The following is a 27,985-nucleotide window of genomic DNA, read 5'->3' on the forward strand; positions in this document are numbered from 1 at the left end:
TCACTGTTCTCAAAATTACTTCTGTTGTCTTTATAGCTTGTTTTACACAGTCAGTTGTGCAAGTGTTACTTTCATGTCATATAGATTTGAAGTGACGCTTCTCAGTAAGTACAGTTTGGGTATAGTTAATTAAAATCATGCTGATGTGCTAGTTTTTGTATCTTTAAAGTTTTAGTACAAGTTGAAAAGCATCCTTAAGATGTTCTTAATACATGAATTAACTCATCAATAGAAAGGGTTCAATTGCATTTCTGACTTCAGTATCTCTATCACATAGAAAAATCAAGTGGAAATTACATAAGGGATTGGAACTCATATTTCAGAGAATCATAGAATAGTTCGGGTTGCAAGGGATCTTAAAGACCATCTAGTTCCAGCCCCCTGCCACGGGCAGGGACACCCTCCACCAGCCCAGGTTGCCCAAAGCCCCGTCCAGCCTGGCCTTGAGCACTGCCAGGGATGGGGCACCCCCAGCTGCTCTGGGCAGCCTGGGCCAGCGCCTCGCCGCCCTCACGGGGAACAATTTCTGCCTTATCTCTCATCTCAGCATACCCTCTTCCAGTTTAGAGCTGTTCCCCCTTGTCCATTTCCCCTTGTCCCATCGCTACCTGCCCTTGTAAAAAGTCCCTCTCCGGCTTTCTGGTAGCCCCCCACCAGGTACGGGAAGGCTGCTCTGGGGTCTCTCCAGAGCCTTCTCTTCTCCGGGCTGAACCGCCCCAGCTCTCTCAGCCTGCCTTCACAGGAGAGGGGCTCCAGCCCCCGGGTCATCTTGGTGTCCCTCCTCTGGGCTCGCTCCAACAGTTTCATGTCCTTTTTAAGTTGGGGGCCCCAGAGCTAGATGCAGCATTCCAAGTGGGATCACACGTGAGTGGGGTAGAGGGGGAGAATAATCTCCCTTAACCTGCTGGCCACGTTTTTTGATGCAGCCTGGGGTACAGTTGGCTTTCTGGGCTGCAAGCGCACGTTACTGGGTCATATTGAGCTTCTCGTCCACCAACACCCCCAAGTCCTTCTCAGGGCTTTTGTCCACCCATTCTCTGCCCAGCCTGTATTTGTGCTTGAGATTGCCCAGTCTAGGTGCAGCACCTTGCACTTAGCTTTGTTGAATTTCGTGAGATTTGTTAGGGCCCACCTCTCAAGCCTGTCAAGGTCGCCCTGGAGAGTGTCCCTTCCCTCCAGCTTGTCAGCAGCACCACACAGCTGGGTATTGTCAGTAAACTTGCCCACTTGTTGTGGACAAACATCCCACCGTCCATGTCACCCACAAAGACAGTTCTGGTGCCAGTGCTGACCCCTGAGGAGCACCACTCGTCACCACACTGGTCTCCCCATGCACGTCGAGCCATTGACCGCAACTCTGGGTGCAACCATCCAGCCCAATTCTCTATCCACCAAGTGGTCCACATATCATATCCAGGTCTCTCCAGTTTAGAGACAAGGATGTCAAACAGGACAATGTCAAAAGTTTTGCACAAGTCCAGGTAGATGACACGAGTTGCTTTTCCCTTGTCCGCCAGTGCTGTAACCCCGTCACAGAAGGCCACCAGGCACAATTTGCTCTTGGTGAAGCTGTGTTGGCTGTCATCAGTCACAGTCTTATTTTCCATGTGCCTCAGCATAGTTTCCAGGAGGATCTGCTCCATGATCGTGCCAGGCACAGAGGTGAGACTGACCAGCCTGTTGTTCCCTGAGTCTTCCTTATTTCCCTTATTAAAAACAGGGGTTACATTTTCCCTTTTCCAGTCAGTGGTGGCTCCACCAGACTGCCATGACTTCTCAAAGATGATGGAGAGTGGTTCGGCCACTTCATCTGCCAGTTGCCTCAGGACATGCAGACGCATCTCATCAGGTCCCGTGGACTTGTACACCTTCAGGTTTTTCAGATGGTCTTGAGCCTGATCTCCTACAGTGGATGGTTCTTCATTCTCTTAGTCCTGCCTTTGCCTTCTGCAGCTCGGGCAGGGTGGCTGGAGCAGCTGCCAGTGAAGACTGAGGCAAACAAGGTCATCCTTCTCCGTGTCCCGGGGAAGAAGGTCTCCCATTTCCTTCTGGAGAGTACCCACGTTCTCCCTAGTCTTCCTTTTATCACCGATGTACCTATAGAAGCTGATCTTGTTGTCCTTGACGTCTGTGGCCAGATCTAATTCTGTCAGGGCTGTAGCTTTCCTAACCTCACACCTGGCTGCTCAGACAATTTCGCCCTGTTCCTCCTAGGCTACCTGTCCTTGCTTGCACCCTCAGCCATCTTCACTGCTTTGTTTCTGAAGGACCACCTGTGTAGTAAATGCTTGTTTTGTACTCAAATTACTATCTGAGGTTTCCATTGTTTTCTGTGAGAATTGGAAGAAATCACCGTTTGCCTTTGTTTATTTGTCTCTAATAAACTGTGGAAAGCCCTCAAGGTAACATTTTCTATTTCTGAAAAAATACTGGAATCTAAGAAGAAGGATATTAAGTGTGTAATTTAAGGGAGGGGGGCCATTGTTTGCAAGGATGTTCAGCAAATAAAACTTCTGAGTTAGTGACTTAATTCTTTAGGACTTAATGTGTTCTAGGAATCTTTGTAGACACTGAGCCCTTCATCAAAAATATTGTTAGAATATGTTTATTGAAGAAATTGTGAAGCAAAATAGGTAGGTTAGGATTATGGGTTGTATAAAAAACAATCCGTAATACACAACAGGATAATACAAGGACTGTAGGCAAATAGTGGTGGTGTGACTCTCTATGACAGGAAGAAAAAAGTGTTAGGAGTTGTTAGCAGTATCGTTGGCTAACTTAGTTGTCAGTCTCTGCATAAATGCTGAAATGAACAGGACAAGTAATGGAAAAGCTTTGTTAACTGTTGCAATTCTAAGCGCATTTTTGATGAATTGTGAAGCTAAATAATCTTCGTTAAAGTAAAGATAGCTCATTAGAGGAGCAGTGATATTCTTCATTTGTGAGTGAGATTTTTTTTCTTTCTTTTCAGGCTCCTTCATTAATATTTCCCAGATGATTGCTTGTGTAGGTCAGCAAGCTATCAGTGGGTCCCGAGTTCCTGATGGATTTGAGAACAGGTCCTTGCCTCACTTTGAGAAGCATTCTAAGGTAATTCTGTATGTTTGCAGCACACTGTAAAGAAAAGTGAAAGAAGTTGCCTTAAACCATTTTAAGAAGGACAGATGATAGGATGTTTTCATGTGACATGGTGAAGCAAAAGGATCACATATGGTGAATGTGAAATATTTTGAATGTGCTTTGGTAGTTAACAGTAGTGTGAATTGCTATAGGATGTCTAGTTAATTTGCATTTTTACAGAGGAGCCTTGCTTAGACCTTTCTAATTTAGTAAAATTGAAGTATGACAATATATTTTTAGTTCTCTTGAGAGTTCTAAAAATCATTTGTTGAAGTATCTCTGTTGGCTTATGTTTCACTGCACTAAGACATTTTAGGACAACTGCTGGGTGTGTGTTGATATCTTCAGACAGGTGAAATATGCCAGAGAAACTCTTCTGGAGTCTTTTTTTTTTTTTTTTTTTTTATTGTCTTTTTGTTTTTTCTTCCCACTAGGATAGGTACCATGGGCTACTCTGACTGTTCCATCTTTGAGTTCTGTTCTACGTTAGGCAATAGGAGTCTCATGCACTTGTTAATACAATTCAGTGAGATTCTTTTTTTTTTTTTTCTTTTTTTTGAAAAAACTGCTCTCTGAAATCTCATGATCAGTACAGAACCTTCTAGGTATCAGCCATCAATCTTGTTAGTGTGTTAGTCAGATAAGTGTCAGGTGGCAGACATGGCACTTGCATGTCTCATTAAACATCCAAATTTCTTTTTCTGAGTTCTGTAACGTAATTGTTTTATTTCTTTTCTGAATAAATTAAAGAATTAAAAATCCTTCGTGGATTAAATGAGAAGGTGAAAGTTACATTTTAACTCTAGCTTTTTAACTGATTTAGAAAGCCCTACCTGTTAACAAAAAGTGATCTTCTAAGGTGAACCTCTTTGTAGCCTATACATAGTTCTGTGGGGTTGTGGAGGCAGTTTGTTGTTACTTGAATTGAAGGGAGGCCTGCATAAAGTTCATGGGCAAGAACTCTTCTCAGGGGTGAGAGCATTTGAAAAAAGCAGTTATGTACGTATCTCCGGTTGTATTTTTACTGTATTCCTTAGTCTTCGGCGCTGCAGATACCTTTGCTATACTACTGCAAAATGAATGTTCTTATCGCCTTTTAAATTTTTGCAATGTTAAGGGAGGCTGAAGTGTTAGAAGATGGTGTAGTGTTTGCAAGGAATGGCTAGAAGCATGACAAGGCTTGGAGGAGGAGGAGGAAGAAAGTCTATTAGATTAGTTTGCAAGAACTAGGCCAGGGTTTTGAAGCATTTATTCAGATCTGTAATGCAAACGTTGAACTTCAAAGCTAATTGCAGCTGAGATGATTGCTCCGTGTTTGTGTATGGATTGGCTAACTATCTGAAAGAATTTAGATGACATACAATGTGTTTCTCTGTAACATGCATATAGAATGTATATTGCATTTTAACCATTGTTTTCCCACTCTTCTTCGTAGCTCCCAGCAGCAAAAGGCTTTGTTGCTAATAGCTTCTACTCTGGGTTGACTCCCACTGAATTTTTTTTTCATACAATGGCTGGTCGAGAAGGTCTGGTTGACACAGCTGTGAAAACAGCCGAAACTGGATATATGCAGGTAACTGTCAGTGGAGTGGGGTTTTTATCAGTCTTGCAAAAGAAGGTGTTTCAAATGTACATTTTGAGGTGAGGGGTGGGGGAGAAGTGCATACATTATGTGTGTGTGTATGTTTGTTTTTAGTGTAACAGAGTAATTTATGCTGTGAAATATTGGTTTCTAAAGCAGACCTCAGGCAATGGTACAGTAGCATGCTTGCATTAAGGTGTTCCCTCTTGAGTAAGGGTGATAAAAGCCCTTGTTCTATGGAATTATTGAGAACTGCTTTCTATGTAGCATGTGTTCCATCCATCACATGGGTTTTAGGAAGTTTTGTCCATATGTTGTAACACAGATTTGAGTTGCGAGTGCTTTTTCAGAGATGGTGTTTCAACACTGAGAAACAGAGAACACAGATCCTTGGTTTGGGTTATTTAAAAGGTGGTCTGGGTGACAGAAATTCAGTTAAAGCTCCCTTTCAGTATCTGTCCTCTTAAGGTAACAGGCACCTTGGCCATATAGACTTAAAGTTCTGCAAGTTGTTGGTGTCTTGGGCTGCGTCTCCTGTGAAAATAAATGTCCCTTTGACAAAGCTTCTTGCTATTACAAGCAGCCTTAAGACTTCAGTGAAAACATTTAAGTAATTGTTTAAGTATAGTACTTTTCCCAGTGTAACGGGCCGTAGAAAAGCCAAGATAATTTGGAGCTGGGGACACATTCAGAGATATGCAAGTAACTGCAAAGACTGAAATCAGTTTCTTTTGGGGTGGGTGATTAATTAGACCACTTGTCTCCCCAAAGTAACAGAATAATGTTTGCATGTGTGTAAGTATATATAAATATAATAAGCAGGCTGCAGAATATTTTTTCTCATCAATTTTCACCCTACAGGAATGACCTGTAATACTTGGACTTTGTAATTCTTTTTTTTTAAAGAAACAACATTTATTTCATCTTACCTTGATCCTCCTCAGTAACAAAAAATTACCAATTTATATTCTTCAGGGAGCTAATTTATTTTCATAGAACAGTGAAGTCCATCCTTCAAGTACAAATGTTTTTAACCATTAATGCTTCACAGCATGCTGCCTTCTAGGGAGACGGAGGAAGGAAAATGGTAGTAAAGCTATTTCCCAATACAAAGAATTAATGTAAAAGAAGTAGCTAACACTGGTAGAAAAATAGCACCTTCTGGCTTTGGCAGATGAGCTCTTTGGGTTTTGTCAGTGAAAATAATTGTTGACTGGTTTTGCTTCCATACACAAAAAGTGTTGTATCACTTGAGAAATAAGCCTGATGAAGAATATGAATATTCTGTCAAAAAAACCCAACCCAGATTCCTCAGCCTGTAATAGGTTCTTGCAGCCTAGCGTCAGGCTTCCATGTGGCAGAATTTCTAAATGTGGAGAATTATGTTGTTGCTTTAAATTTTGTTATTCTTGGCTTTCATGTTTTGAGGAATGTACAGTGAAGCCCTAGGGATAATGTATGACTTAAAATAGGTTTTTATGCCTGCTAATCACTATGTCACAGGTATTTCCAGGGTCCAATTTCTGTATTTTTTGTAATCCCAAGCAATAGCTACTTTTAAAAAGATCCCATTTATTTTCCTTGAAAATATTATTTTTTTTCCTTTTTCTTTAGAGGCGACTGGTAAAATCACTTGAAGATCTTTGCTCACAGTATGATTTGACAGTCAGAAGTTCTACTGGTGACATTATACAGTTTATTTACGGAGGAGATGGCTTGGATCCTGCAGCCATGGAAGGGAAGGATGAACCACTAGAATTCAAGCGTGTTCTAGACAATATCAGGGTAAGTGTTACTGAAATCTTCCAAAGTACGAAAACAGTACTAAGCATGTAGGAGGAAGTAGTAAATGACAGGAAGAATTGTTGCAGTTGAAGTATTTATTTTTAAAACGCCTTTTTGCCTGTTCATGGTCAGTCCTTCAGCATGTCTGTACTAAGAGTTGTATTTTTTTACAGTAGAACACAGCAACTAGGACCAAACTGTGTATAAGCTGTGAAAAGTAGAATTTCCTTTTGTGCCTAAACCTAGTCCCAAGGGCCTGATATCCAACTTAATAGATAAAATACTCCTGGCTTAGTTGATTACTAGATTGAACTTACATTACACAAAGTAATTCCTTATTATATCAAGATGTGCATGGTTTTTTGTGTGGAACTGCCTCTTAAGTCAGAGGCTTGATGGGTTATTGAATAACTCGGGATGTATGGTGATGTTTGAAGGACGGTATTGTTTGGTTTTGGTTTTGTGGTTTGTTGGTTGGTTGTTCCCCTCCCCGCCAAAGACAAAAGCCTTTTGCTGAAATAACCGTTCAGACTTCTGTAATGTGAGTGTAATAGATCAGCAGAATAAGAAACGTGTGTGTATACCTTCAGCTTTACGTAAGTAAGCAGAACTATATGTGGACCTTCCCTTCACGATACTCTGGTATTATATAGTAAAAATAAAAAGCAAACCCAAACCCCGCACAAAAACCAGCCAAAACTGAAGAATGCTGTTAAATCAATTGTATGTATCTATATTCTGTGCCTTTACAGTGAATTTTTTGTGCATGTGTTTTATATGAAGAAGTAATTTTTTCTTCTTAAGGCTGTATATCCATGCCAAAGTGAACCAGCCCTTAGTAAGAATGAATTGGTGTTAACATCTGAGTCCATTATGAAGAAGAACGAATTTCTTTGCTGTCGAGACAGTTTTTTGCAGGTAATTATCTCGCTTAACAGACTGCAATTAACTTTTTCTTGTAAATTAAGGAAATTAAATAAAACAGCCTTATTAATGTGTAGGAGCAATGGCTGAATTTTATGTGTTAGTGGCAGTTAGTTCAGTAATACATTTCTGTACGTTTGGGGGGGGGGGGGGAACAAGTAATTTTAATTCTTATGGTAGTTGTTCATGTTCACCACAGGAACATTAGAAACGAGAGAAAAATCTAGTGATTTTTTGAGTAGAAGATGCCATTAATCTGAGATACCTTGTGGGAATTTCTCTGCCTAGCAAGACGGTGCAGTAATTACGAGCTTCCACTAGGATGTCAGAAAAGAAATAATGCTTGTTGACTCTATGTAGGAAACCACTGAGTCTCATACTCCATTATTATGCTTATGTTTTGATATTGTCAACTTTCGGAATAACTGTTTTTACTAATTTGCTTGTTTTCCTGTAGTAGAAACACGAGCTATACACGTAGACCTATTAACTTTGCTTGCTTATGATACTAACCCAGCAAAAAAACTGGTGTCACGTGAAGTGCTTCGCTGGATGTGGCTTTCTTATTCTGGGGAGTACTTGCACGTCTTTTAAGGATGAGTGGCTGTTGACATGACCGCTTGCACTTGGAATTGCAAAAGTCGGTTTGTTTGAAAGAGCATTAAACAATTTTAGTATTTCTGAGAGCAGCTATACCTAAAGACTACTTTAGGAGACAGTGATTAAGAAGTGTACAATTAACCTGCCTGTGGACACATAAAGCTGTTACCTTGATGCACCTTCTTATTACTGGCAGAGATGAGAACATCATCAGCAGTGACCTGCTTTTGAAGGGTTTCTTTTTAATAGATCTAAGTGCTTCAGAGCAGAAGATGAAAAAATAATTGTTGTTTTTAAGCGGTTTTTTATAAACCTGATTCACAATTCTGTTGCTACAGCAGAGTTGAAAAAATAAGTATATCCATACTTGAAATATGCTGTGAATCTTAACTGCTTCTCTGAAGGAAAAAAAATGCAATATACTAACACCAGAGTTTGGAGATGAAGCTGGTCTTTGAGGTGTACATATTTGTAATCTTATCAGGAAAATCTAGATAATTGCTGTTAATTTCAGAATCACAGATATGGCTACATCACCGTAATGGTAATTAGTTTAACTGAAGATTTTTAAGTTTTAGATATTGTTACATTTTCTTCTTTCCTTTTTTTTTTTCTGTTCATCCTTGAAGACATTAACTGAGACAGGTTATGAAAAATATAATGAGGTAATTGTAGCATGTGTGTGCACTGTGTGAGCATTAATGTTAGTGCTTTTTAGCTAAAGATGTGTGTATAGTGCTAAAGTAACTGATTAGCATATATAAGTTACTGCTTGTTAAATAATAATGTAGGTGTTCATCACAATTACTTACCCCAGTTCCATTTTAGTGGTGAAAACCATGAGACGAATTAATCCTCATAGTGAAATCTGAGGATATGAGGAAGCTGTCTTTTAGTACCTGAAACTGCCTTTGAAAACTCATTCTTTCAAACTTTAGGGATATTAGCATCTTTTCTGACATTTTCCTACCCCTTCCTCCACTTTTCCTTTTCCAGAACTGAGATATTTTTATTGGTGTTATTTTACCAGGAGGTTCCTATAACAGGCTTATCCACTCTTGTGCAAAAACCAGTATGTCTGAATAGCCTTTTTCAAACAGGGTGACATTCACTCTGCCTGCACTCCGCCGTCACTGGTGGGAATTTAACCAATGAATAAGCAGACTGTTGGCTGGCACAGTTTAAATTGTGTTACTCTTTTAATATATTTGAGTATATTAAGATACGGGTGAAGGGAAGGTTTTATTTCCTTCTTATTGAAATTGGGAAAATATTTAGAAGAACCTCACAATTTAAAAACAAAAAACATCAGTTAAATCATTTCTCTATGGGTTTTTTTTGTAGATGGAATAAGAGTACTGGGGAGTGTGGTACAAACATGGAAAAGGCTCAGCACACAGCCAGTTGGTGCTGGCACGTGTAGAACTGACCTAATGGGTCTGCCTGGACTCGAGGAGATTATTGGTGGATCTTGTGGGGTTGTCTGGATCACTGTGTTTCAGCAAGCTTTGTAGCTGCGAGGATTCTTCTATCAGCAGTGTTTCATGTATAGAAATGATTCCACTAGCTTAAGTGTCGGGACACGTGATGCAAGCACCTGGCTGGCTAGGCTTTATACCCTGCACTGCTATTCTGACTAAATTTGGGCTCTGTAGGAGCTGACAAAGCCCACGTGGAGCCTCAGCTTACTGAGTCAGTTTGGTGCTGTTTTGTTAAACAGGTCCAGACTAAAAGACTTCATAGGTTTAGATAATATGAAAGAACTGATGGTTTCTTGAGCTTGCTCTGGCAGTTGCATCGCTGTGCTCGTAGAGGACAGTGTTGCACTTAAGATAAGTCCATAGAGACAGACAGGCTCAGCAAAAAGTGAGCTACGTTTTCATTCTATTTGTAGCATAAATTAATCCGTAGTTTGGATAAACTGCCAACAAATAATTGAAAGTTGAGAGGAATTGCTAATTTTCTCTTTTAGTTGTTATGCATGAAGAAAACTTTTGACAATGAGAAATGTCTTCAGAGATTTACCTTCTATTTCTCACCTTTTTTTGTCTTTAGTGTGTGGAAATAATGTACCATTTGAGTACCTTATTTTTACAGTTCAGAATTATAAATAACAACAGATGTGCTATGTTGGGAGGTTTTGGTTTGTTTTTTTTTGTAAAGCGTTTTGGAGCTCAGGGACTGTCCAAGAGGAAAAGTTGTTCTTTTCTCATAATGCTACTTTTTCACATAATACTACTTTCACATATTTTCACATAATACTACTACGCAGTTTCTCATAATGCTACTTGGAGTCCTCTGCTCTACTAGTCTTAAGACAGCCCTATTGTGGACTTTCTCCATGTGACCACACGGCCAGTTACTCAGCCAGTATGACAACTTGTTTTGAGGAGTTTGTGATGGGTGTGGTTATTATTACTGTCCCCAGGTTTTCTAGTAGGTGAAAATTTACAACTTAGTCTTCGGTGTTCTGGAGGAAGAAGTCAGTGTTACTTACACCTCCTGCCTCTTCCCCTTCCACTCCTCCCTTCCAGCCCCTCCACAAAAGAAGCATCTTTTGTGATAGAATTACTTCTAAAAATCTCTCCTTAGTGGGGTGGATTGTTGGGTTGTGGGGTTTTTTTCCTAGATCAAATGTTTTGGATTGTCTTCTGCAAGAGCTACAATATTCCTTCTTTTTAATGCACCCATAGTAAAAATATTATTTTTTCTAATATCACGTTATTGCTTAACAGTTTATTTTAGGAAATAAATAATCGATTTTATGCAAAGATTTCAGGGTCAAAAACCTTTAAAATGGCAAAATATTTCATTCTTGAATTACTGTGACTTAGTACAGGGCAAAAGGGGCAAAAATGTATGAATGCATCCTGTTGTCATCCAAGTGGGGAAACAACTTGAAGCATCCATTCCAGCAGCACATTTCTGTTGTTGGTTCTTTCAGTTGAACTTTGTGCTGGTATTGGCAGAAAGTAACTTACTGTCTGAAAATTTCTTGACTATCAGTAACAATGTTGTTATTTTGAGGATCTAAGGATTCTGTTAGGATGTAATAGAAGTGTATTTATAATGATTTATATATTAGGTTGGGGGAGAGGGGAAGGGCAGTCACTCAGATATTTACTAGTAATTTTTGGTGCCCAGCTACTGTTGGTGGTTGGAAGGAGTCCAGTACTGAGTGAAGAAGAAGTGATATTACATTATTGTCATCCTGGTTGTCAGGCAGGACTAATGGCTTGAAAAGGGTTTAAAGGGACTCTAAAAATCAAACTGTTTGTTTCTTTACAGAGGCTTTCTTAAGTCATTGTTGAGGCAAATGGGAAGGACTTCCTCTTGCTTTTGTTTATATTTTGGTTTTGATAATCCAGTGACTTGCACTGAGTCCACTTTTACGGAAGAGTTTATTTGTGGAACTCGTATTTCTTGACTTGTAGTGTGCATTACAATATCCAAAATCTAACGCCCAACTGATGTTTCATAGAATTATTGGCTGGTTTTGTAACAGTAATTGTTTCAGTCTATGTTCCAGTAAAGACTGCTAGAAATACTTTTGGGTAAAACTGGTGAGAGAGTGAAAGGTTTATGTACTACTACGTGTGAAATGCAATTATCTGCAAGACCTCTCCACAAGATAACAAGAGTTATTTGAACTACGTTAGGTAGAGACTGACATGTGTGTATCAATTTTGAGTGGTTTTTCCTCCCAAATAAAGTACGTCTTGAATTTCTGAAATCTGTGCAGCCAGGTGTCCTTCATGTACTTCCTCTCTTGCCACAGTCTTTCCATTTTGACTTATTTTGAATACTGAGAAATGAGGGAGAATGTAGATGTGTCAGTATACTCAGAAAATAAGAATTTTGAGGGGTGTTTTGGTGTTGGTTTATTTTTTTTTGGTGGTAGAATCAGCTTCAGTAAGTGGTGGGTAGGAAGGTAGGATCAACCACAGTTAGATCTCTTTAAGTTTTCCATGCGTGCTCAGGAAGGATGCTTTTGTTCAGCGTGGACCATATTCCTCATGTATTGCTACTAATTTGTGGTTACACAAGAGTGAATCTGGTTTGCTAAATTCTAGTGTATGTGCGTGTCTTAAGTTTTAATGTTCCTCTCTCCATACTGTGCATTGTTAATTTATTATTGTAAACATACCATTTGGAGGTCTGAGCAAATAATTTACTGCTGAAGATTTGACTATGAAGACCATGTCTTCGCTTACTGTTGTTTTTAATGTAATTTCAGGAAATTAAAAAATTCATCAAAGGTGTTTCTGAGAAGATAAAAAAAACTAGGGACAAGTATGGCATTAATGACAATGGCACAACAGAGGTAAATAGTTTCAAGGGGGTAGTTATATAGCTATTTTCAATATTTGTAAGCTATTGATTTTCCAACTCTTTTATTCTCTTCTCAGCCACGAGTTTTATATCAGCTGGATAGGATTACTCCAACACAACTGGAGAAGTTTCTAGAGACTTGTAGGGACAAATACATGAGGTAAGCGTTTAGCCTGTTATTTTCTCAGTTTATCCCACGCCCTCCCCAGTTTAGCATTTGTTGCTTTGTTTGCAATGTAGGAGTGTATTTTGCTATTTTTACTGTATGAGTGTTGGTCGTGTTGTGAATGCAATACGAATAAAATGAAACAGTTGGCCTCAAGGCCATAAACATTGCAAGACAAAGGTAAAATGCCAAAAAAACCCCAAAACATTGCTGTCTACAGGTGGGCTTGTTAAGGCAGAGTTGAGTCTTGTACAACATTTCTCGAGGTCTGACACTTGAGATTTTTACCTTTCTGTCTACAGTCATAATCAGATTATTTCATTAGAAGACTTCTGATTTCTTTTTACATTGTAGGAAAGATGCTTTATACTTAACTTTTTATTTTTTGAACATGCAAAGCTATCTGCTTGTGTTCAGACACCTTTCTTCTGAAACAGTAGTGATCATACCCGCGAACACAGTTCTCTTACATAGCTACTTACTACTTCTATCCACAGATCGTATTTTGACAGCAGATTCTGGTGAAAGCCAAAAGTGCTAGGATTCAGAGTGAGAGAGGATATTGTTTAAACACTCTACACATTTTTACACCCACTGGCAGCAGGCATGTTCCCTTCCTCCCCCTCTTGCAGGAGATTGTTCCAAACCTCCAAAGAGTCCATGCAAAATAATGTCTGAATAGATCAGTTTCAAATCCACATGAATCTTCACAGTTATTCTTGGATCTACACAGTCCGTAAAGAGTTAATGTTACACCTGGTGTTAATGTGGTCTTGAATCTCTTAAGCACTTGCAGGAGATTTTTGTTTGTTCTGTTGTCTCTAACAAGATAATGATACTGTGGATGTTTTCATCTTCTTATCCATTAGGAGTTGTTTCATTTACTCTAGACTCCTTGGATTTGGTCATTGGCGTGCAGCCATTGGTGACATCTGCTTTGTGGCCTCATGCTCACCTGCATCAATTGTTTACTAATACTTTTTCTAGAAAATTCATGTATGTGCTGCATTCTTAACAGAACTAGTTTAAAGCAATTAGCAGTTTCCTGCTTTCAGTTGTTAGGATTACTTGCTTACATTTGTCTTGAGCTTTCTTAAACATTCTGGCATACTGTATTCTGCTGATCTGACTGAAAGACGGTGCCCTTGGAAAGGATCTGATTGCTATGAAGATCGGTTTTGGTTTATAGACTATTGTCATTTTACCAGGAGAAATCTTTCGGCTGAGATTCCAGCAATTTTTAGGCAGATATTACATGAATGTCAGGAGACGTCCAAATAATAGTGAGAACAGTAACCTTTGCTTAAATGATTTTGTTTTTACAGTCACCCAGAATTAATTCCTTTAGCTGTTACAAGCTAAATCACTATTCGACAGTAATTTTACTTCGTAAGATTTCATCAAGAAATATGCAAGAAGCTGCTGCAATTAGATTGTTTGAGGAAGTGGTGTTGTGCCTTAAGTTCAGAGGTTGTGTTTGCTCTAGAAAGGCAGACCACGTTGCAGTCTGAGCAAGCTTAAGAATGCTAACTTGCAGGATCTGATCAAAATTGTAGGGGGGGATGTAAACCACCCCTCGTGTCTCATTTTGAAATTGCTTATCATAGTGTGGTGTGGTCTTCATTGATCTTTTTTATTTTTGTCCTGTAAGGACAACCAGTTCTCAAAGTACGTAAATTTTAGAAAGGGGCAAATGTGGGAATAAGCCCATTACTTGTGTAACTTCGAGGGAAAGTAGGTCATCAGCGTAGGGCTTTTAAATAAGGTGAAGACAACAAAGACATTAATGTCTAGATTTTGCTCTGATTAAAAATAATCTGTGTAATAAGTTCTTAAAGAAGATTTAATAAAGCTTTCTTATGTTTAAATGTATAAAGGGAGGGGGGTCTGGAAATGTTAGCATATGGGATTTCCCTGAATAGGGAATCCTCAATCTACGGTTTGATGCTGAGGAGGAAGAGGACAAGTGTTGTGTTTATTGTTATGGATGTTATCCTGAATCTGTAGAATGCCTGTAGGACAGGGCATCTTCTTTGCTAGAATGAGATCAATCTTGAGTATTAGAGACCTTTTAACTTACTTCCTGTTCATTTATTATTAAAAATTAAAAGGTAACGAACTTCTCACGTATCTACCAAAATAGTTTCTGTCTTTGCTTGCTTAGGAATTTATACTTTATTCAGTTCTGTGTCTCTTTCTGTATTATTTTATGAGAGAATTTCTTTATCAGGGCACAGATGGAGCCTGGTTCTGCAGTAGGAGCTCTTTGTGCACAGAGTATTGGTGAGCCTGGCACACAGATGACTCTGAAGACTTTCCATTTTGCTGGCGTTGCTTCAATGAACATTACTTTGGGTGTGCCAAGAATCAAAGAAATCATTAATGCTTCAAAGGCTATTAGGTACTAACGTTGTTCTGGTTTGGTTGTTTTTGGTGGTTTTTTTTTCCTTTGCCTAAGTGAGACTTGATGGGTAAATTTGCAATACATCATAGACTTTCCCTGTTTTCAGTAATAGACTAGACAATGTTGATGCATGGGATACCCAAATAAAAAAGATCTAATACCTATCCAACTAAGTGATACTTGGGGCCAGAGAAGAGAGAAGCTTCATTTTTTCTGAAAATCAAATGTGGTTAAGTGGTTACCTATATTTAGTATTCTAATAAATGTCTCATATGCTGTGAAACTTTCTGGAGTTCAGCAGTAGTTGAAGCATACCTATTCATGAAGCCATACTTAAATAATGCTAGAGTGGTGTTGCCGTGAAAACAGTCACTAGTTACTGTGTTACAATCTCTTGTGTGTTTGCTTATTTTTACCAGCCTGAAGTACATAAACAGTAATTTCCTTGGGTGTACCTGAGGAAGCTGAAGGTCTCTTACCTTTTTAAATACTATTCTAGAGATGAGATAGGTTCCATAAGGCAAACTGGAATTCAAATTGCTATCTGTAATCTAGCTGAGCAGTTTCCTCACTGTTTTATTTTTTTGTATCTTTACTTTTTGTAGCACCCCTATAATAACAGCACAGTTGGATAAAGATGATGATCCTGATTTTGCCCGTCTGGTTAAAGGAAGAATTGAGAAAACTTTATTAGGGGAGGTAGGAAAAATTGTATTATTGCTAATACTTTAAATGTAAAAGTTAGCCAGTTGTTATGGGGCATTTAAACTGTTTTCACATGCTAACTATTTCATCCTTATCTCTTAAAGATTTCAGAATATATTGAGGAAGTGTTTCTTCCAGATGATTGTTTCATCCTAGTGAAGTTGTCTTTAGAGCGCATTAGACTACTGAGGTTAGAGGTGAGTTGTTCAGGTCTTAGGCAGAATATTCCTTGGGTAAGTTCCAAAGGGCCTCTTCAACATCACAAGTCAGACCAGTGGAAGTTTAAAAAAAGAAAGTGAACAGAAGATGTGCTGTGGCTACATTATATCTGGGGTTGGGTTTTTTCTCCTTGTCAAGTGAGTAATTTTTCCTTTATTTGGGAATGAGAGAACATACATTCATTTCTTGGTGCCTTGCTAAACCCAAGGATGGCATTTCTGTCTGTTAGTCAACACGCAGGCCGCTACCCTCAGCACAGGATAGTATTTCATACAATTTATAAGAGTCACAACTCCCTGTTATTTTTCCACGTTCTGCTTTTTTATATTGTTGAGAGACTGCTGCATGTATTTGGGCAGATTTGTATCTGTTAAGAGAGATATCCTGATGTTTGCTGGCTGACTTCTGCCACAGGTGAATGCAGAGACTGTGCGCTACTCTATTTGCATATCTAAACTCAGAGTAAAGCCTGGAGATGTTGCTGTCCATGGAGAAGCAGTTGTATGTGTGACCCCTCGTGAAAACAGCAAGAGTTCAATGTATTATGTATTGCAGTCCCTGAAGGAAGAACTCCCAAAGGTAAAAACAAAAGTTGTTTTACGTTTTTGTGGGAGGTGATCAGTTATAGTAATTTGGAGTTCTATGGTGGGAAGATGAAGTAATTCTTGTCAGTATTGTCAATAAACATAGGCTGAGTCCGTAACTCTTAGATTGTGATGCTACTGCTTTACAGCTGAAATTAAGCCTCAGTTAGTAATCTTCAATTACTAAATTAAATTGAAGCGTTGATATGTTCCTTACAACATTTATTGAAGCATTCGGAGTGCAGCAGTTGTATGAAATAGTGGTAACTTCTTCCAACTGCATCCAGAGCTTAACCACATGACAGTATCTGGCATTTTTACAGCTTTTGCTGTGAGGAGACAGTTTACTTTGATTTTTAAAAATAGGCATAAGTGAACGTTTATTATTGGCAGGATGCCCTTTCATTTGTGTGGATATATCGCCAGATCTGAGTGTGAGGATATCTGGCATAAAATATAAAATACAGATGAGTAAGGTTTGTAATATGGTGTGAATGTCACATTTGTACCTAGCGTATTGAAGAGCAGGAAATCTTGTTTCATATGTATTTTAATTGAGCATTTACTCCAAAGACTGGTGCTTCTAAATAAGTTTGAATGCTAATAAAGTTTACCTTTCTATACTGTGCACACCAAAGTTACTAGGGGTTTTTTTTGTTTGTTTTGTCAAGGTTGTAGTGCAAGGTATACCAGAGGTTTCCCGAGCTGTCATTCATATTGATGAACAAAGTGGAAAGGAAAAATATAAACTTCTAGTTGAAGGTGATAATCTGCGAGCTGTTATGGCTACCCATGGAGTGAAAGGAACAAAAACGTCTTCTAACAACACTTACGAGGTAGCGTTTAAGTGGGTACTGTGGGGTTTCCCCCATAGCATCTTTGTTACAAGTGCTTGTTTGTGCTCAGATGCAGCAGTTGATGTATCATCAAGCCTGAGTTCACTAATAGTTGTCAGAATGCATTAACGCAAGAGAACAATTCGACTGGCAGCACTGTTCACTTCGAAGCAGCTTTTTCTAAAACTATTTTTAAAACAGAGAAATGCAAAAGGGTAGTAATGGAAATGGAGTATTAATCTGACATCAGTCAGTATTTTTTCCAGGAATATACTTGCTCTAAGCATTTGATTTTTCATTAATCTAACATAATCTCTTGCGTAGGTAGAGAAGACACTAGGGATTGAAGCTGCTCGGACGACAATTATCAATGAGATTCAGTATACAATGGTGAACCATGGTATGAGCATTGACAGGAGACATGTTATGTTGTTGTCTGATCTAATGACTTACAAGGTTTGTACTATGTGTTTTCTAAATGTTACATTGTCCTGTTTAGGCAAGTTAATTTTACCATGTTTGAGAAGGACAGATGAGCTAGGGAGATGGGAATCGCTTATAGGTTTAAAGAATTGTGAGTTTCACTGACCAAATACTGTTGTTTGTTTACCAAACAAAATGCTTAATTAGTCTGGTTCTTGGGCTTGGGGGGGAGAAGGCCTATTTGACTGAAAACAAGTTGATATAATGAGTAGGGAATCATAATTTCTCATTGGAAATAGGAATCCTAAAAATTGTGGTATGAAAATCAACTGTTTGGGTAGCCATGCATGCAATTTAAGGCTTGCTGTGCAGAAAACCACATGGGGTGTGGTTCATAGCAGCTGCACTGTATATGAGAGTCTAAGGACACAGACATTACAAATAGAATCAGATTACATACAGAGTATAAACAGTCTTCCAGAACTTGTTAGTAGAAAATCGTGTCTGTTCTTTATTAATTGGCTTTCTTTCCTTCACACCCATTGTGATTTTTAGATTTGAGTATGCTTAGTGAAGTAAGATTTTCCACTTTGTCTGCCAGAGTGCAAGGGTTTAAATTTGGGTAAGCTGGATGAAGGAGTTCTGACTTCTCCCAAAACTGTAGGGCTTTGTTGTACTGCGCTGCAGCAGTCCCCAGGGCTGGCCGCGTGGAGCTGCGACACGATCGTAGAAAAGGGTAGCAAAGTGCAGCGGTTTACACTTGTTGGGCTCCTAGCGTGCATTCTTTTGTCAGTACTTCTGACTTGTGCTTCTGTGCGCAGTCTGTTATAATTAGGGTGTTAGAAACAGAGGCAGAAATAAACCAAGTTAGCTTAAAAAGCTAATTACTTTTTTTCTTGACAGTGAAAAAATGAAGATTTAATGTCTTCTGTAAGCTCCTGGCAGATGAAGTCACATTTGTTAGTAGACAATCGGCAGTAGCTTCAGCACAGTGCTCTCAGACCCCAATTTAAGTTTGTAGCTCAGCAACTACTTTATAATTGTGTGGTTTTTCTCCTGGCCATGTTTCTTTCAATCTTGCCGATGTTCTTGCTTTAAAAAAAAAAATCTCTATAAAAGCTGCTTTCGTGTATGAATAATCACTTCTTGTTTAATGTAAATATTGATTGCTACCAAACTGTTATCCTTCAGGATGTTTTAACTGTGAAGCAGCATATTATGACAACGCTATATTGTAGATGGTAAACTTTTTACTTGTGTGTGTTAGGGTAAAAACTACATTTCTGTTGTTCACTTGATTTTTGCTTCTTTTGCAAGCAGCAGGCCTCCAGCCACAATTGTGATAGTCTGTCTTTGGGTTTTTCCATCAATCAAGGGCGAAGTGCTGGGCATTACTAGGTTTGGACTGGCAAAAATGAAGGAAAGTGTGTTGATGCTGGCTTCTTTTGAAAAGACTGCAGACCATCTCTTTGATGCTGCCTACTTCGGACAGAAGGATTCTGTTTGTGGTAGGTATTGCAAATTCTGTTGCGGCTTGTGGTCCTTACCGAGCATCTGTAAACCTCTTCAAAGCACTGGATTTTTGCTCTTGTTAAGCTTTCTGTTCAGCTTACCTGTCAAAAACTTTGAGTCTGCGGCTGATTTATCTAAGCTCTTTATTCTAGAGGTCTGCTTGATGTTTCTCTACTTCTAGTCTCAATCAGAGATCTTGAAGTCAGTCGCGTATTTGTTGTACGCTTCTTAAAGCAGCATTTTAGTAATTCGGGCTTACTTTTCACTACATAGCTCAGTGAAATACCAGGAAATTTGTCTCGCTATCAGGAGTTCTCGTTTTTAAGTTGTGAAAGTTTGTGTATCTTCAACACGTAGATTTGCTTAATGAATCTAGTAACCCCATTCAGCATTTAGGTTTTGGTTTCATTCCTCTTAAGAAGTATGAAGAGATGTATGTTGCAGGTAGCATAGGTGAATCGTTACTGTGCGTAGTGACTGCTTATCTGATTTGTCAGCTGTACCTAGAAACAAACAGAAAGGGAAAGTTCCTGGCTTCTTCAATTAGTTCTGCTCTAAACAGATAAAAATGGTGTGTGTGGGTTTGGATTATTATTTTTTTTAATTATGAACCTTGTTTATCAGTACTTTACTCATTAACAGAACAGAGAAGATCCCTGTCCTGAGAAATTTCTTTTTAAATGTATCTGTTCTTCAGTTTTAACGTTAAGTTTGTTAACATCAACTGAATTATCTTCTCACTCAATTCATGACAGAATCTGATCAGAGTTGAAAAATATATGTATACGTGCAGACAAGGGCATGCATGCACACATACAGACAACCAAACAATACTCAAGTAGGTTAGTCTTGTCATATTCTGTTAATCTCTTAATTTTGTGTTTCTGCCGTGTACTTTAATATTTGGAATGGATATTGTTTTTCTTTTTTTAAACTCCTTTGCCCCAGTTCTTCTCAGATTTCATTCTCCTTTAAGCTACATAAATTTTGGAATGATTTGTTAAAAAGCCTCTATCTAGGACATAAAACAGAGAAAAGGAGAAGTCAAGCAGCTTTCACCCTCTTCATCGTCTTTTTACGTAAAGCCTGCTGTCCTAGAGCTGTAACTGCTCATTTGGGGTTTCTGAGTGTTAATGAAATACAGAAATATGAATATGTCATGTTAAGATTTACTAGTTTATATGTATTTCTATATGGTCTTAGAAAATGTACTCGATTTCAAACAGTGCTTTGTGGACAGTGTATTTTCTGAATTGCTGGAATCTGTTAGAAACCTTTGTATTACTAGTACATAATACACTAATTCGTATTTTAAGAATTCTGCCACTTTCTGACTGTCCAGATGAGTGTCTTCTACAAGAGGGGGATTTTTTTTTCTCTTTTTTTTTTTTTTCTTTTAATTATTATTTGTCCATAGCTAAAGCAAAGATCCTATGGGAGACTGATTCAATCCTGGACAGTAAAGTAAAGAATATGTTTTCTCAAAGCCCTCTCTAAGCTGGTAAAATCTTATTTTGAATAATGTGGAAACCAATGATCTTTTCGTGTTGCCTTCTATATAAATGTTTTAGTTCATATAAGGAAATGGAATGGACAAAACAGAAAATTGTTGTCTGTCTTCCAAAAATGAAGAGATGATACTGGCTTGCTTGTATGAAAAAGTGCGGTGCAGCTGCCTGACCCAGCCATCGCTAGCTATCTCTTAGAATTACTGTTAAGACTCTTACACACTCATGGGCTTGCATCTTCAGAGCAGGAAAAAGTTATAAATGTTGCCAAGAGAAATGAGTATGTACCCAAAATCAAATTGTAGGTGCTGTACTGAATGGCATCTCAAATCAGTGCTTCTCCTGAATGTGTAGTTATTAGACCATGTGGCCTTTGAATCACTTTTGTTTTGAAAGATGCTTCCCCTCCCCCCCCCCCCCCCCCCCCCCGCCCCAGAAAATGGGGAACCGCTGATTTGTGCTTTGCCTACATAAACAAGCATTTTCTTTTAAGAATTGCTGCTCTCACCTTTCAGTAGGCACAGCGGGTTGCAACTAGACCAGAGAAATACATCCAGTACCAGCAGCATCCAGTGAATGCTGGAAGCAGCGTCAGCAGTAGTCGGCAAGATACTGCTTAGAGATACAGTCCATTTGCCTTTCCATCCGCTTCCCAAAAAGCAGCCAACAGCGCTCTCATGTCTAACTTGTGAGTAGGACCCCAGAGCTACAGCTCACTGCTGTGACATTCATTGCTGAGGAGGTGGTCTGGAAGGGAAATGTCAAAAATAAGCTCTGCAGTAAGAGCAGTATGACTGGCTTCATCTCCGCCTGGTTTCTTTCCAGCTGGAAGTGAGAGCAGCAGTTCATAGCTGTCAGCCAGATGCTTAGATCTGTAATAGTTTATAACCGGTGCTGTTACGAGACCCTGCACTGGAGGGGGCTTGGGTGGTCATTAGAGCAGTGTGTGCTGTCCTGGCAGTTCTTCTGCCATCAACAACATCTTCACCCATCCAATATGATTGTTGTTGGCTTCTAGTATACATTAGTCTGAGCCGATATATAACATCCACTTGGTTGTTAGTGGCATGTTCTGTCTGCGTGTTTCCTGCTATACGTGACTGTTGTCAGATGCTGTGAACTAGTACATTGCCCGTGAGGCAAAAGGGAGGTGAGGGGAAGGCTTCTGGGTGTTTACATGGAAGGCTTGCCAAGGAAGAAGGATTCCCAAAATCCAAATGTAGTTTCCATGGTTTAGTGGCTGGCTCAGGTTGAAAGGCTATTGTGCAAAACTAGGTAAGTTTTAATCTGCTACATGTTAGAAAGGTATTTCCTTTATCCGTTGTAACGTGCATGCTATAGCGGCTATACGAAATAGTGGACCTAAATATACAGCAACTTCTAAGACTTCTACTTTGCACAAGATTTTTAAGTGCATAATGTTGGCGAATATGCAGCAGAAATGCAGCAGCGGTCTAAGAGCAAAAATAAAAAATCTTCATTCATATTCTTCATTCATTCATTAATAATATTCATCTTAAATTATCAATCGAATCTTGCCAGAATGTTGAGCAAATTTATTTTCATTTTTTATGCAGTCAAAGGTACAGCTGTTTATTATTATTTTCTTAAACAAGTATGTGAAGGATGATAACTCTGATACTCCTGAGAATGCATGAGTGTCATTTGGATCATAGCAGTATGCAGAGGAAAAACCCTCTGGTTTCTGATAGCTTGCTTTTAATGTGGGATGTTCTTTGGAAAAGCTGTATACCTCAGTAGATCTGGAATATAAACATGTCAGCGTGTTGCTGTGAAAATGCTGTAGATATCAAAAATAGTTGGGACAGACTAAACCTTAAAATTCCAAACAAAAAAATGGTGAAATGCACAAAGCGCCACAGGTGGAGCAACGGTTGCCTCTGTCCCTGGGGAGCTGCGGGGGTTTCAAGGGGACTTGGCCAGGTTTGACACAAGTCTTAGCACCCAGAGAATGAACACGCAGTAACTGTGCCTTTCATCCTCGGCTGTTGGCACCGAGTAGAGTGTGTCTTCACCAAAACCAAACCACCCAAAGCGCTCTTGTTGCTAGAGAAGGTGTTTTGGTTAGGCTGAATGTTTTTCATTTTGAGAATTCAAATAATATAAAATACTGATCTCATGACCATAACATGTACAAAAATAGTTCAAAATTGGTTGTGTTTCTCCCCCTGTGTAGAGGGGGGCAGGTTCTGGGAGAACCCCAGGGGGTTAAGGAGTGACTTTCTCACCTAGTGAGGAGATCTTGGTTTTTCCATGCGAGGTTCCTGGAGATCTGATAGGCAAGGCATACAGAAGGGGCAAGTGAAATAGTTTTGTAAATCCTTGCTCTTCAGATTGTCAATATGTTGGGTTTTTTTCCTAGGTGTTTCCGAGTGCATCATCATGGGAATTCCGATGAATATTGGAACAGGACTTTTTAAACTATTGCACAAAGCAGACAAAGAATCAACCCCTCCTAGGAGGCCTCTGATATTTGATGATAATGAATTTCATATTCCCATTGTTACATAGCACGTGGACGTGATACGAGATAGCAAAACAAGAAACGGCAAGGAAACATCATTTAAATTAAGAAATTTGTATTATCTGTTCTATGTGTCTTAATAACTGTGAATTGATAAGCCAAATACCATCAAAAGAATTGTTCAGTCGTTTACCACTTGTTAGTGCAGACCCTGAAAGGGGAGGCTTCTCTGCACCAGAGAGGAAATACAGTTGAAGTGGATTTTGCCGGGTACAATTTTATTTTTCGTGTGCTAGAACTAGATCTTTGTGTTAATGGTAGAAGTTATTAACTCAGTATTAGACAAGTGTATTCAGACTTGATTAAAAAACCCAAAATTGCAAGAGAGTTCTGAGAAGTTGCGGAGTGCATTTGGAAATGGCCTTTCAACAGGAGCTGCAGCTGTTAAGAACAGGAACTTCAGAAGGCTAGAACTGAGTCTGATTAATTCATACTGAGTTAAAACTTCAGGAGTGCTGTTGAAAGTGTTTGAAATAGTTGCTCTTTGCTTGTGGTTTGTGTTGTTTGTTTTTTTTTTTAAATTGTTTTATCCCAAGTTACTATCTGGTAAATAGTTTTCCTTCCCAGGATTCTGATTTGGGTTGTACCTGCAAGAAGGTGCATGTTGTAAAGCTGCTATTAAATTCTGAGAAGACTGTTATAAGAACATTAGAAATTATGAATAGCTTCTTAGATTATAGCAGCTATTAAACTGCTGGAATCTGTAATTTACAGCAGCTTTAGTTTTGGGAGTGTTTCATAATTGAGCAGGATAGTCTGAACAACCTAGTTTTTTTTTTTTAATATATAAAGTAGAAATAGAAAGGGAAGCTGTTTTCAAATTATTTCATGGCAATCCATGAAAGTATTTTCATCTTTAGCCCACTAGAGCAGTTTTCAGAATGAAAATAGATTCTAAATTATTTTAGTGTAGTTTATTTAAGTTTACCGTGGTGCTATGGAAGGGAAGTATCTTAGTGTTTTTTTGTCAGCTGTCTTTGGATATTCAGTGTGCTCGTAACATGGGTCAAGGCTGGAGAGAAACGAAAGAGAGAGAGAGGAGAGCTGAAGTTGTGCACTCGTAAAATTGAAGTAGGCTGCTGAATGATCCAGCATTTGAAAGTGAGCAAGTTGGTGCTGCTGTTTGTCTTCATGTAGCAAACAAAAAAAAAAAAAGTGTAAGGCTACATTTGGAGAATGTAGTTAAATCTGTTAAGTCTTGAAGTGCCACTGTGTTTATTTTTTAAATCATTCTTCATGCAGAGAAGACCTGATGTACAATTCAGCATGGCTGTTGTGAAATTATTTTGTATTTTCGGTGTGATACTAAGGTGTAACTCTGCCTAGATTTTGGCAGGGTAAAGACTGAGAATGTAATATGTTTGGTATCTGCTCTAAAAGCCATATATATTTCACTATCTCTTTTTTAACAGTAGAAATTTCAGAATAAACTAAATTTTTCTGTTATCTCAGTGAGATTGCCATCTACAGATTTGTAAGTATAAAAGTCTAGCTCTTCCTTTTAAAACATGTAAGGGGCCAAATGGAGTGAAAGCCCGTAAACCTTTCCTGTGGATAATGACTTCATTTTATCATGGGAAATCCTACTGAAGTGCTTGGCATTTTTGTGCATAAAGATATTTCTGAAGATGTAAATGAGTGGGGTTTGTACTGGAACGAGTAACCACCTCTTTTTTTGGGGGTAGGGTGGAGTTGTTTCGGGGGGATTTTTATTTTGTAAATTTAGCGAAATGGTATTTAAATGGTGGGTTTAACTCTTGTACGTGTTAAAAGTGTTCAGTAAATCACATCTGTTGCCGTTGTCTTTAATACCACAATAAAGAGAGGCAGAGATAAAGAAAATGTTGACCTTGTGTTTGTTTCTTGATGCATTATATTTGTGCGTATTTAATTTATGAATGACTTAACTTCAGTCTCCCTCATTTGCTGAGTTATTGAGACAGTTCAGAATTCTTGAGCTTAAATCTGAGGTATTTACAACCAAAATGAATATGTAATAGAAAACCTATCTTGTGTTTGTATTTTTTGTAAGCCTCTTACCCTCCAAGCAGGCTATGTGCTTCCTAAGTTTTTCAGCCAAAAATAGATGGTTTACAAAAGCGTTCTGAATTAGTAATTATTGTTTGGGCTTTCTGTACAGTCAGTAGCAAATTAGCTGTTGGATTTCACTCATAAGCATCTTCTTTTAAGGGTCATTTTTAATGGTGAAAGACATTTTGGGATATTGCTTAAAATTTACATTTCTAGTAATTGTCTTAGCTTTAATCAGGTTTCATTTTTAAAAAATAGTTTTGTACATTTTCCTCTACTTTCTAATACATGTGCTAATTGAAATTAAATATCAAGTTAAATGTCAAATTTTCAAGAAAAAAATCATTTCTGAAGATATTAGATTAGATAACAGTGGAAGCCCTAGAACAGAACATCCCTGACTACCACATGTCTGTGTAGCAAAGCATCACTGATACATTTATGATGTCTCAGAATTGTTTGGGGACTTCCTACAGTAAAACCACTTGTGAAGCTAATTGTTCCCATAGCCTAATGACTAAAGCTTTTAGCAATTAGGTACTACCATTCTAATTTGATCACCAGATGCCCTGAAAATTGTAAGAGTTGTCCGGCTCCCGCAGAACCGAGGCGTTGAGCTTAGCAGCCGAGGGTGGCTGAGGAATCTCAAGTATGAGCTGCGCAGCCAGGGGTGCAGGAGGCAGCAGGGCCAGCTGCCAGGGCAGCCTGCCGTGGTACCCGGATCCCTGTCAGCGCTGCTGATGGCGTGGCTTTAAGGAAGCAGCAATTGGCTACCAAAAATCATGTAGTTATTTATAAATATCCCTATACTGATCTGTAGTGTTCTCCATGTTTTTTATCTGTTCTAAAACAAATGTAACCTTTTTTGTAATTGTCAGGCTTAGAAACTACTTGATAAGTTAGTGTTTATAAACTGACCTTGATTTACTTTTTTTTTCCTCAGTGGCATCTCCTGATAATACTACTTTACTAAAACTTGCGAACGGTTTTGTCTTAATCTCAAGTAAATGGCAAAGCAGATAGATTGTCTGTATTCTTTCAAGGTTGGTAGTTTGGGATTTTTGTGGAGTGGGTAAAAAAAACCCCTTCCATCTCCACTGTTTCTGTCTAACAATAGGAGTAGCTGAATTATTATTTCTAAAAATGCTTCAGTAGATACTTAGGGATGGAGGGAGCTTCTCTATGTCTCTCTTTTGCCCTGAAAAACAAGCAAATGACACCCCACCTTTGGAGCACAGAAAATGACCTGCTCATCTGGTGACAACTCCAAGGAGCAGCCTGGAGACCTGGCCGTAGGTGGAAGGCTGCAGTATCTGCTGACCGCGCTGTTCGTAGCAAGGGAGCGGCTGAGCTCAGCGGTGGGGGCAACACCTCCTCAGCCGTGGGAACAGGGCAGAACGCGAGCAGAGGTGGAAAAGGACAATGAAGAAATCAAATGGAGAAGCTAAGTAAAACTGCTTCCTGAGGCTCTTGCGGAAGGGGTGGGTATTGGCTGTGCGGTACGTTTCTGTGGCAGCTGTATGGATGCAGGATGCAGCTAGGAGAGCATTCAGGGAAGACGAGCACACGTCCAGGGGCTGCAGCCGTTGGTGGTGGAGCTGCGTCGGGTGCGCAGCGCCGGCTGCTGCTGCCTGCGTGTAAGCTGGAGTGCTTTTGCAAGCCTGTGTATTCCTATTGTACAGTGTGTGTAGCCTACGTGATTTTGATAGAAGACTAGGTATAGACCTGACAGGATTGTAGTTTTTACCTGTGTGGTTTATGCTAATCAGCAATCTGTGACTGCTTAACCTGTATCCGTTGGCAAATTACTCTTCTCTCCCCATAGTATGGGAAGAGTACTTAAGGTGGAAGTATTATGCAGGCAAAAATTGTAGTTAAAATTAATTGGCAAACCAATAAGCAGAGAGCAATTTTTTTTTTTTAAGACATGTCATTAAAAAAAAGTAATAAAGTATTTTATTATAGTATATTTATCGGGAAACTACTTTACACATCTCTCGTCTGCAGAGAGGTAAGAAAACAGAAGCACATGCTGTATACGTTTCCTGTTAAGAATATGGGAAGCTGGAAATAAATGTAGAGATGTGCTGCTTTGGTCCATAACTTGAAGAGATTTAGTATGGAGGGCTATTCCTTTTTTTGTTTTATGCTTTTAAAATTAAAAAAAAAAAAAAAAAAAAGGCAAGCAAATGAACGCTATATCATATAAATTAACTACAAGCAGGATAAAATTTGCTTTCTTCAGGACGAATACTCCTTAATGTTTGATCATTTGTTACAGTTTCTGTGTAAGCTGAAGGAACTATTGCAACAGGTAATTCCTTAATTTTGTATCACTATGCTTGCAGACAGGAATGTCTTCAGAAACCCACAGCCAACAGGATGAAGATTTTCATAGTATCCGCATGTTTGCCTAAATTCTTCCATAAATGTCACTGACAAATGTTGTACCTTCAACATGATTAGCTAAAGCTGTGTACTTGGACCTAGAAAAGTCTGTCAGTCATTAAATACGTGGAAAAAGCATAAGAAAATATGAAAAATTGGGCTGTGGTTTTTAAATTATCCAAGAACAGAAAAACTAAAAGGGATCAAATGAGAAAATAGTTAATATTTTAATGCACAAATATTTGGCAGGTTATTTGGATGTGATTACAGCATTGATACCAATGCGTAGCAAATTTATCTTGAGGAATAAATTCCAAAACC

General features: G+C 38.8%; 1 protein-coding gene across 3 annotated transcripts in view; it reads left to right on the forward strand.

The window, feature by feature from the left end:
* Nucleotides 1–25,087, forward strand: part of POLR3A (RNA polymerase III subunit A) — a 41,230-nt gene extending 16,143 nt beyond the window's left edge. For 2 of the 3 annotated variants that reach the window (XM_055719693.1, XM_055719694.1), the window contains 14 exons: nt 2,972–3,090; nt 4,556–4,693; nt 6,317–6,487; nt 7,292–7,405; nt 12,249–12,335; nt 12,421–12,503; nt 14,740–14,910; nt 15,519–15,612; nt 15,723–15,815; nt 16,252–16,416; nt 17,093–17,257; nt 17,582–17,713; nt 19,056–19,188; nt 23,084–25,087. In XM_055719693.1, coding sequence (XP_055575668.1) covers nt 2,972–3,090; nt 4,556–4,693; nt 6,317–6,487; nt 7,292–7,405; nt 12,249–12,335; nt 12,421–12,503; nt 14,740–14,910; nt 15,519–15,612; nt 15,723–15,815; nt 16,252–16,416; nt 17,093–17,257; nt 17,582–17,713; nt 19,056–19,188; nt 23,084–23,232 — 1,814 coding nt within the window. In that variant the 3' untranslated portion in view covers nt 23,233–25,087. Of the gene's footprint in view, nt 1–2,971; nt 3,091–4,555; nt 4,694–6,316; nt 6,488–7,291; nt 7,406–12,248; nt 12,336–12,420; nt 12,504–14,739; nt 14,911–15,518; nt 15,613–15,722; nt 15,816–16,251; nt 16,417–17,092; nt 17,258–17,581; nt 17,714–19,000; nt 19,189–23,083 lie in introns of all 3 variants that reach the window. The other variant, XR_008733769.1, reaches the window with a different exon arrangement.
* Nucleotides 25,088–27,985: the final 2,898 nt, after the last annotated feature.

This window comes from Falco cherrug, chromosome 9 (genome assembly GCF_023634085.1).
Source record: "Falco cherrug isolate bFalChe1 chromosome 9, bFalChe1.pri, whole genome shotgun sequence".
In the NCBI taxonomy this organism is placed as follows: domain Eukaryota; kingdom Metazoa; phylum Chordata; class Aves; order Falconiformes; family Falconidae; genus Falco; species Falco cherrug.